The sequence below is a fragment of the Trachurus japonicus genome, chromosome 5, assembly GCF_045865225.1.
Source record: "Trachurus japonicus isolate A0001 chromosome 5, Traja_1.0".
NCBI lineage: Eukaryota > Metazoa > Chordata > Actinopteri > Carangiformes > Carangidae > Trachurus > Trachurus japonicus.
The window spans coordinates 24004333-24015564 of NC_140911.1; the positions used below are offsets into that span (position 1 = coordinate 24004333).

The 11232-nt window shown below is 41.6% G+C and overlaps 1 protein-coding gene across 14 annotated transcripts in view; it reads right to left on the reverse strand.

The window, feature by feature from the left end:
- Positions 1-9092, reverse strand: part of slmapa (sarcolemma associated protein a) — a 58072-nt gene extending 48980 nt beyond the window's left edge. For 11 of the 14 annotated variants that reach the window (XM_085776862.1, XM_085776864.1, XM_085776857.1 and 8 more), the window contains exon 1: positions 7253-9082. In XM_085776862.1, the coding sequence (XP_085632988.1) occupies positions 7253-7450 (198 nt within the window). In that variant the 5' untranslated portion in view covers positions 7451-9082. Of the gene's footprint in view, positions 1-7252 lie in introns of all 14 variants that reach the window. The other 3 variants (XM_085776858.1, XM_085776859.1, XM_085776855.1) reach the window with 2 other exon arrangements.
- Positions 9093-11232: the final 2140 nt, after the last annotated feature.

The window sequence follows — 11232 nt, forward strand, 5'->3', positions numbered from 1 at the left end:
TCAGGGGTCGGCAACCCGCGGCTCTAGAGCCGCATGCGGCTCTTTAACGCCGCCTAGTGGCTCCCTGGAGCTTTTTCAAAAATGTTTGAAAATGGAAAAAGATGGGGGAGAAAACTATATTTTTTGTTTTAATATGGTTTCTGTAGGAGGACAAACATTCTTAACGCTTTCCAATGCTGTAAAAATATGTAGAATAAATATTCAATTTCAACATTTCTGTCAACGAATATTTACGTCATAGCCTGCGACACAGGTCTCGCCAGGCAGGTGGCTGTTGTAAACAAACCGGCGGATGCGTGATGGGCTATGGATCCCAAAGGAAAAAGGAGAAAAATAACTGAGGAGAACAGAGGATTTAACGTTGCGGAAGGATTGCCTGAATGTTTGCTCTGTTGCGAGAAGTTGTCCAATAACAAAAAGAGCAATGTGGAAAGACATTTTCAGGGAAAGCATGCCACATTTGCAGCCGAGTACCCAGTTGGGAGTGAGAGAAAACGTGCGATTGCATTACTTCTGCAGAAATTAGAGGAGCGGAAAAATAGATTTAAGAAGTGGATTGCATCTCCAAACTCCACTACTGCTGCAAGTTTTGTTGCAGCCCGGGAGATAATAAAACGTGGCAAACCGTTCACAGATGGTGAGTACATGAAGGAGTCATTCATCAACGTGTCAGAACACCTATTTGCAGACAATATTTGCAAAAACAAAACCGAGATAATACAAAAAATTAAAGACATGCCTCTCTCCGCTAAGACAGTGAAGGAAAGGGCAATTAAAATGGCACGTTTTATTGCACTCTGTTGCCGATAAGGGGCATGTTATGCTGTTTTTTCGGATCCTCAAAATAAAAACGACATCAAAAATCTGATTTCTTTATTGCATTTCTTTAATTTCATCAAAGCAATGAAACATAATTCATTAATATTGTAATGAAGTTAAACTTGAGGCGGCATCGCGCAACAGAGTACGTATAGTCACGTGGTGAGTCATTCTCTACAGAATGCACTGCAGGAAAAATAAACATTTAATCATGAAGGCTCATTATGTATTTGTAGTTAATTTAGTCATTTTGATAAGCTAATATAGCTACTATAGATACATACAGCATGCGTTGCCTTCATTATAAGGGTTATATAAGGCTTTTAATTTTTTGCGGCTCCAGACATATTTGTTTTTGTTTTTTTTGGTCCAATATGGCTCTTTCAACATTTTGGGTTGCCGACCCCTGACTTAGGTTGTACTCTAGTCAATTAGTTTGAACATGCCACAAATTGGCAATTTGTCAGTTGATATGCCAAATATTAGCCACACAGCCACACGTTACTATCAATGGAAACTATCCTGCCCCCCTCCCTTCAGCTTGAATCACACAAATGCCATACCCACTTCCTTTAATTTCATTAATTTGATGAACTACAGTACAGCTTTTATGATATGACAGCTGGTAAACCTATGACACATATTTCAGTGGAATTACAGCTTTTTTGGGAGGATATTTTAAGTAGACACAGGCCAGGGTGAGTATCTGCAGGCAGCAGCTTATGTTCTCATAATTCACTATAAGGCTTTTGAATAAAAGTTTAAATAGGTTCAAAACTAGCAACAGTCGTAAGTTAACACAGTTATGGCCTGGAATGTTGATGATGATGTTATGTTAAAAAAAAGAAAAGAAAATGTTTATTATTATCTGGCAAGAAACATATTCCCAGTACAGGCATCTACTTGCTACACCTGTTTAAGTCATGAGGTTTGAAGTCAATAAAGCTTTTAAACCATACACACTGATAGTAAGATCACAGTCTGGGCTTCCTCTGCCTTCTTTCCACCTCTCAGCTCTAATTCCTGCCCAGACTGAGCTGACCAAACACAACGACCTGAAGAGAAATGCTGCAGATCTGGATGTGAGGTGTTGCACTGAGGCTCATACTGTAGGCTGCCAGCAGGGAAATCATGCAGGACAAGAGGAGACAAATTTAGCTCCGACACAACAGCGCTGATGCAGCAGGGCCGACACATGCTTGCAGAATACTAACAGAAAAAAACGCAAGAAGCTGCTGGACACTGAACCATTTGAGCTTCACGCTAGCAGCTGTGAACCTGCTGATTTCAAAAGACTCATCAGTCAGAATTTGAACAGCAGCTAAAATTAACCGATACTCAATTTGCTTTTCCATGTTCGGCTGTACTGTATGTGGAGTTACCAGTCAAACATAGTTCACAACTATGTCCGCCAGAGGTATAAACCTGGTCTGATCCGGTCAGCTGGCACGTCTTGAGGTTCAGTGTACACTCAATGGATGAATGAATGACTGGGTGGGTAACTCTAAGTGATACAGTCGTATTACAGGGATCTCCATTGAGTCCTAAATCTGGTTTAATCTGCTACGTATCTGCCCGAGCACACTACCGACTGACTGACAGGCTTCTGAGTGGCTTACCGACAGGCTGGTTGGTTTAATGACAGTTAATGACAACCACACAACAGCCCTGTCTCAAGTCCAAGGATGCTTCTTAGACAGCATTTTCTAAGTGGGAAGTTATAACAGTGTTATAGTAGGCATTTTGTTGACTGGTCATAACAAGAAATTCCCAAGTCATACACAGTATTTATAATGGCTTAATTCAATGAAGGCCCCAATGAGTCAAGCAATTTGGTCAAATCCATAAGAACGAAGATTCATAAGAACTGAGCATTATAATAACTACAGTGATAGCAAACATACACATACACTCCTTTCATCACCGTAACGCCACAAAATCTACCGGTATTTTAATTTTGACAAAGTTGAGTACAAGTCTGGTGTCACTCTGTCAACAAAACCATAAAAAGCCGAAAAACCGTCTTATTCGTTTCGATGCTTCCCACAGTTTGAACACATAAGTTTGAAAAGCCTTGGTAATTTTCTAAATCAGCTGGCTGCTGCAGTTTGATGCCGGCATTGCTCAAAAAGGAGGCAACAGTGCATTTGTTAGGGACTATTTTCAGCAGTGTATTAATACACATTCGCTGCTCCAGTGTGCATTTCCAGCAGAGTCAAAATAACCTACAGTGCGTCACCCAGTGCAACAGTGCAGCTCTTTTGTCAGTGATACTGTAAGTCTGTACAATACAAATACTGAATTTCAACCCTCAACCCTCATTATCATCAGGTAGGATGTTTGTGTGTGCGTTTCTGGCAAGACTGAGGGAGATGTAATTTGCATCCAACATCTCCATGTGGACAGTGTTATCCAACAAACTTGGGCCACCAGCACAGTTCTATAGTGTTTTATCTTGTCTTCCTGGTATGTAAACAAACTTCCGCTACGCTTGATGTATGGTTGCTGTAGTTGCTGCAGTAATGATAAACAAAGAGCTATAAATGGAAATTGTGCAGTGATGGAATCTGGTCGACAAATGCTAGTATTTCATAAACACTGAACTGAACACGATATCGTTAAATCACATTTTAATCTGAGGACATGTTTTTCAAAGTTACTGAGGAAGGAAGAAGAAGCCATATGACACAGCACCGACACCTCATCTGACTGTCGGTGTATTTTACTGAGAAACTGTCCCACTGTCCCCCTGGTTGGACTGCAGGCTGTCTGACTGGCTGCTCTCTCAGCTCCTTCGGCGCAGTTTCTTCTCAAACCGAGCTCGCAGGACCTCCAGGGTTAAGAGACAAGCAGCTGGGTTTGCTCTGACCTTCCCGTGATGGCCGCTGCTTAAATAAGAACGCACTTAATTATTTTCTCTCAAAGAGCCCTTCAGATACTCATCCTAACAGCTGTGCTCATGTCAATTAGTTCATCCCTCCTTCACAGTAGTCAGTGTCAAGGCAACAGTCCCAGCAGGAGGCAATGACATCAGATGGCTACAGTGCATAACATGTAAATCCCGGTGTTACAGGTCTCAATCCCTAATCACCTTTCAGTCCGGCTGTAGAACAATAAAACTGACCAAAGCCATGATGTTGTCATTTTTCCAGCAGTCAGATATATGAACATGTTTAAGGCATCTAAAAAAAAACATCATATGCTGTCAGTCCCTTAGAGGTGAAGAGTGAGGTGTCATTGTCTCTGTCCTCTACTCCGACAGGTGGAATACATCCTGCTCTGACATACAGAATGATAGCATCAATAATAAAGCAATCTGCTGGATCACTGAGCCGACTGATTGGCTCATCAATCACAGGATGTGACCAATCACACCCGTTTTTTCTACACTGCACACCAAAGCTGAAGGCCTGGCGAAGTATCAGAATAAGCAGTATTTAATAACAGTGACATTTTACCTTATTCTATTTGCAGTTCCTGAGTGGTACCCCATGAAAGTACTAACGCTAGTCTCAGTCACAAGGCAGAGCAGCTCAGATGGAGGCAACAAACTTGCATCAAACAGTTTCAAAATCTTACCCATGAAAAATGAAACTGTTGCCTGGGTTTGAACAGATGTAAACTGCAGACTCATGTGACAAACATCTTACTGCAAGAGGAACCTACAGTTGTGAGGTATTGGTTAAGCAAGCCAGGTCTATGTGCTTAATTCCTCTGTGTGTGTGCGTGTTACAAAATTACCACCACGGCTCTGTCTTAGCAGTGTGGCCATTTTCAGTTGTTATTTATGTTACCCCTGTTTCCCACACCCACAGGTACAGAGGTAAACACACATGTGATAGTAGTACATTCTGTAGTGTAAACTCAACTTTTTCTACATTTTCTAAATTTCTTATGTCACATCTAGTGTCTATTTGCCAACAAACTGCATACACCTATGCCGAAAGAAATTCAATTTGTTAGCTGAGTGTTGAACATGTTCTACTCTCCTACATTATCACACCTAAAAGAAACAAACATATGACTGTAAAAAAGCAACGGACAGTTTCACAACAACAACAGAAATACTAAGAATCATAACATCAGATTAACTGCAATTCCTCACACAGTATCCAAAATCTAATATACATCTAAGAAGTCTGATGTCTTGTGACCCACTTAAAGACTGATTGAAATTTCTGGCCTAATGAGTGATGAAGCAAGAGGCAGTAAGAGTGTGTATATATATATTTGGAGCAGAGCTCAAACGTGACCAACCACATGTATCCAAGCAAACCTGTCACTCAAGTTGTTTTCATTTATTTTCATTATCTCACATTTTTAAATCTGATTGCCCAATATGCCTTTATTACAGAGCTGACAGCTGAGAGACGGCAGGAAATGAGAGCACGAGAGAGTGAGAGAGAGATGGAGAATGACAGGGTAAAAAAGAAAAGGAGGTCCGGTTAGACCTGACCCAGGAACAATGCAGTCCATGGTTGGTGCCTTAACTTATCGGTCACAGGGCACCCAGGTTAACTGTATCTTATTTTAAATGTGACAATTCAATTAGTGGATGTTAAGGGCCTTTATCCAGAAAACGGGCATTCTTAAATTCTCTTGCACTGAGGAAAACAGAGAGCCTATTGTAATTCATTCCACACTGGTGAAGTCTGTCTTATACCATTGGGCTGCTTCAGCACTGCAAATTATTCACAACCAGTCGAGTGACCAAGTTCGTAATGGACTGCGTTAATCAGCCTGACCAAGTATCTGCCCTTTTACGAGCCATTAAAACCTCTGGTGATTAATCAATAACAAAAATAATTGATCCGCTGTTCAATCAATTTCAAAGCATTGCTAAATTACAAGTGTCAATAACTCAGTGTTTGTTGGTGTGTGTGTGTGTGTGTGTGTGTGTGTGTGTGTGTGTGTGTGTGTGTGTGTGTGTGTGTGTGTGTGTGTGTGTGTGTGTGTGTGTGTGTGTATGTGTGTGTGTGTGTGTATGTTGGTCAGTCCATGTGGGTCCATTTATCCCTGAAGAGGAGGAAAGGATGACGCTACTCCTGGTGTCGTTATAAATAGCTTTTGCTGTGCACACACACACACACACACACACACAGGGTATTTCAAAGTCCCTGCATGCCACATAGCTGGGTAATCCCGTGGCTGTCTCAGCTTGTTCAACCTGTTCTATGAAGAAACTACAGACACACAGAAGCCACACAATGACAGATGCTACAACATACAGATTTGATCTGTCTGCCTCAGACCTCAAACCTGTGGGGAGAAGAAAAACAGTTTGGTTTCCTAGACAGGGATTGAGACTAGTCGTAGGCTCATCTGAGGACATTCCTAAATGGATATCTGTGCTAAATTGTGCTGAGTCCAAGATTTAGTTAAACTTCAGGCTGGGAAATGAACTCTGTAGCTTTTTTCTGACAAAGTATTTACTCTTTTGTCCTTGGTGACATGCACCGCAGCTTTGTAATTTTGCATCATCACAGACGCACCTCTTCCAATGAAAGAAATGGCTTTGATATTTCACAAGGTTTTTCTTTATAGTTTGATTTGTTGTGTTAGTGCATGACAGCTTTACTGTTATCGTTACCAAAAAGCATGTCCTTGATGAAGTTGTGAAAACAGTGTTTTATAGATTTGGGCAAATAACAATAAGATTTGTATATGAAACCAGATGGACAAATGTGCAAAGACCAAGGTTTAGTTTATAAATGTTGAGTGGATCTCTGTCTTTATAAGATGTAAAAAATATCCCTTACAGACAACTCTTATTTGATGTTGTAATGTTCATATTCTGCCATGCATCCTCATTTTTACAGCTGTTACACTTGAGTGGAAACTGAGGACAAACGCCAAGATTATAACTTAAACAGTTCCAGTTTACATGGCCGGGAATAACCAAGTATTTGTTGTATTTCATTTATTTAAAATTTTAAAAAGTAAGTAAGACATGTGCGTAGCTTGTCAACTGCAGAGGATTTTGGTAAGACCACCTCCAAGAAGAAAAGATATTTTGGCAGACGGTGCAACATAAAGCCAGAACTGATCTGCTCTCTCTCAGCTTCCCTAGCTTGAGGAAGAGCATCTGTGCCCATAGTCCCTTGAGTTTTGTTAACATTTCCTGTCCTCAACTGGGATTGTGTGCTGTTTTCCAAGTACAGTGTTAGGTATGTCTACAGCAAGCAACACTCCAGAGTTTGACAGCTCCATGAATGCACCCTTCAACAAACTTAATCTGTTCAGGTCTGAGCAGAGTTCACACTTGAGAGGAAACTTGCTCCAGGGTGATATCATGTAAAAGAGCATGTGCATGTTTGTAAACGGTAAACATATTTATGGGAACATTCAGGTAGATTTCCATCCAATGCATTTGACAACCTGGAGGAAAGCTAATCCTGTGAGGAGGCATGGAGTCATGATCATCTTCTCTTACCTTGCCAGTCTTGTGGTCAAACCAAACCAGGGCATGGTTCCTGGACAGCACCTTGCAGTCGAAGGTGGCGTTGTTCTGGGCCGGGCGACACCGAGCCACCGACCTGCCGATCTTGACTGGCTCATCCAGGTACACATGCCGCTCCTGGAATGGGTGCGAGTTGGGTCGGCAGGCGAACACAGCCAGCGCTGAAGGCATTGATTTTGGCTTGAGAGTATTACTCCAACCGGACACGAGGGACAAGTTTTCTTGATCCAGAGTGGCAGCCTTCTGTTACAATCCCCAGTGAATAACCTACAATATCTGTGGCCTGTATGCAGGCTGAGTTGTTAGTCCTTTAAGCTTTTAGGCACTAACTTATAAACATTGTCCACTGTACACAGCCCGGGCTGTACCGCTTTCCCACTTTGTTTCAACAAGACTCTCCTGTGTTTGAAAAAAATTAAAATAAAAAACAAACCAACAGGTATAAAAAAGACAAGACATTCCCTTCACTGACTGTCCACCAAAGCTACATAACGACACCTATATCTGACAGCAGGCACTATGTACAGACCAGGGTGCCATGTGTCAAGACATACATGACTGAGTATAGCACTGACAGCCTGGCAAGCAGCCCTCCACGTCCATCAAACTCCTCCAGCACTGAAGTAGGTGAGGGAAGCCAGTCAGCCACCATAGACTTGATTTCCAGTCCCCCTAGAGAGTAACAGCTCACGTAAATAATTGTGTCTATTGATCAAGTCCCTTATCAGCTCGGGAAACTATCTTATGTCTTTCGGGAGCAGTTAACCAAATTATTGCGCGGTCTCTAGCTGTGTTGAGTCTTGTCTTTGCAGGGAGCTAACAACAGGCACACACCCCGATGTGACACACGCCAGTCGGTACACACACGTTTGGCGCTCAGTACTGTGTCATCTGTAATCTTTTGGTCATTTACAGCTTGTCATAATCTGTGTGACCTTGTTGCCCTGATACAGGGAACCTTAGCTAGCTACCTAACCTTACCACTCCCTCCACAGTACACCTCCAAGATTGCTATCGACACTTAGCACGACTGAAAACAAAACACCCCTGAGTTGTAATACTTTAACATTGACGGTCAATTGTAGCTGTGCCAACTAAAGCGGTCCGGTACCCACTCTTCGTCTGTATGTGTTGGAGCAGAGGGTTCAAACAAACACTCAGTCGGGGTGAGCTGGGGATTAGCTGGTCTTCTGGTGCAGCTGAAATGCTAATTGGCTAGCTCGCTAGTGGACAGGCGAAGCGCCCAGTGTCGGCCAACGGTCTCTGGCGTTGTACCAGCAGGCTAGGCTAGGCTAGGCTAGGCTAGTGAGTGCTGACAAACTTATCATCCAGGTCCTCAAATGTTTTCTCCCCACCCTTCTCAACCAGTTCGCTTACCGAGTGAGGGCGAAATGCCATCCCTGTCTCCTGGGGCAAATGAAACCAACAAGCTAACCCGTCGTTTGTCTACCTACCACGGAGCCCTGCAGGCGACCGTTAGCATCAAGGAGCGGGGGGAGCTACCGAGCGGCTAGCCGGCTAACTGACAGTCAGGGGCAGAGGCAGACGCGGAAAAATCAGGGGAGTTTCTTGACTGCGGCTCCTCACGCATCACACACCAGTCCGATTATCATCCAGGAAAAACCTCGGTACAAGACCACACGTAGCGCTCCCGTCGTCTACCTCAGGCCGGGCGGTGTTTACCGTGGCTGCTCTGAGTTAAAGCTGTCGCCTTCCGACAGTTTTCTGGAAGGAATCTAGAAGAAGTTGTCCTCCTCCTCCGCAAGTCCCAGCCGCCATACTGTAACTAGAGAGCAGACAGGCGTGGTGCGTTCACGGCCCCAGTCACATCAACTCCACTCGCCGCTCACATCATTGGCTCTGGAAGCAAGATCTTGTTGGATATGCGTTTCATTTCGGCTTTTTGACAACGAACACGTTTAAATTACGACGATAATAATATTAATAACAATAATAGCCCTCGTCATTAAAAAAATAACTGACAAAGTCACGATTGAAAAAAAAAAACAACATCAATTTGAATATAAATTAATGGAATAAATTAGGATATTTTACCAATATTTTCTGACATTTTATAGACAAAGCAATTGTTTTAAAAATTTAAAAAGAACAACTGTTGATAGAATAATGAATGATGGTTGCAGCCAAAAAAAAAAGAGCAAGAAAGTATGAGGTCTTCAAGATTTTTACATAGGCTTTAGGGACTTGACCCCAACAAGATTCAAGATTAAGGAGTTGAACGGATATTGGGCAGCTTGATCCATCCATTGCACAGCTTATCTGTGGATCCAGGGTTGGGGGGTAGGCCATGAGGTGTAAATTTTCAAACAAATTTTCAGTTCATCACATTGTGTAAAGCCAAATGGTATGACATCAAATCCTAGGTGTCTTCCCGAGGGCCCATGCAACAAATCCAGACAGATTCATTCTGCTCTATATATTAACCAACAATGACAAAATGCCCACTAGGCCTGCATCATGGACAACGGGTTACAGTCAACACAACAAAATAGCTTTTCATAGAGAATTAAAAAATGTAATTTGTGTTTCAGTGTATATCTGGGTGTATTATATACATCAAAGCAGAATATTCCAGGAATATCACACATATCACATACAATCTGAGGAAATATCAGTTTTCCCCCTTGCCTACATGATAATAAAAACAACAAACCAACAAAAAACATTGTGTTACATTACATATCAGTGGACCACACTCTGAAAACCACCGCTATATCCTTCAGTATCATTTGCAGTGTATTGAACACAGATTGACAATCAGCTCCATCATAAGGTTTACAGGTGACTTGATTTACAGCCTGGGGCAGCAGGGTGGTGTGCGGTGACATGGGAGGGGTTCAGATTCTGCTTATGGCTCCAGAAAAGTCCCTGCTGTGTTCTGGTGAACTGACAGCTGAGACCAAATCAATGCTGGATGAGACAGTAGAATAGTTAAGTAGGAGAGGATAAAGCACCACAAGGCTTCACTGCTGCTCATTTTCTTTAATTCAGTGATCACTAACAGGAGACATGATGAAAACATTCATAATTTAATGTTAATTATTCCCAGTTTTGTCTTTATGCAAACTGTTCTAAACTTTTGTGCCGTTCAGGTGTCCTGACAATCCAGAATTTTTAGGTAAGATATTGAAATGAATAATAAAAAAAAAAATTAGGAACTGAACTGTGACCAGTCTAAACAGTGGCCAGGAAGGAATAGTTGATTTTAGTTCATTGATTGATTGTTACTTTTACAACAATTGCCCCTCAAATTAAAGGTTTTTCACAAAATGGAGTTTTAGGTCTCAGATTGTTGCTCTAGCGCCCCCATTTGGAAAACCGATTGCACAATTTAGATGAGACTAAAAGTAATTTAAAAACAAAAACATCATTGTAGTTTTAAGCTTTTAACAGCTGTACAATTTCTATTAACGTATTAATCACATGTTAAGTTTACTTTCAGTTGTGATCAGTTTTCAACCAACAGAGCTCTGTGCAGATGGTGAAATTTAAAGAACTGTAGCAAAGTAGGAAATAGTGGTCGCTGCATTAGGATATTCATTGTTTGGTAATGGACAGGACTGCCATCCAAAATTTGATGGGTCAGTTATCTTATTTTTTATAATTCAAAAAGAAGTCTAACAAATTTGCCTTAAATTGTAATATGTGTGACTTCTTGAATTTTGAATTTTATGTTTGCATTATTTATTGTTTATATTTTGGTATAATTTCAATTTCCATGTAATTTGACATACTAATTTTCCAGCCCATTTTGTGGAGATTTAAAGGACTGTTCCATACACTTCATGCAATAGATAAAAAGACACTTAAATAACATTTTCATAAAGTGAAGATGACGCTGGAACCTGCATACTTTTAGATGAGCTTCGCTAGGACAAAGAAGGAAAGGACAGCTCCGTCTAATTGAAACAAAATCTGTCTGCCAGAAGTAG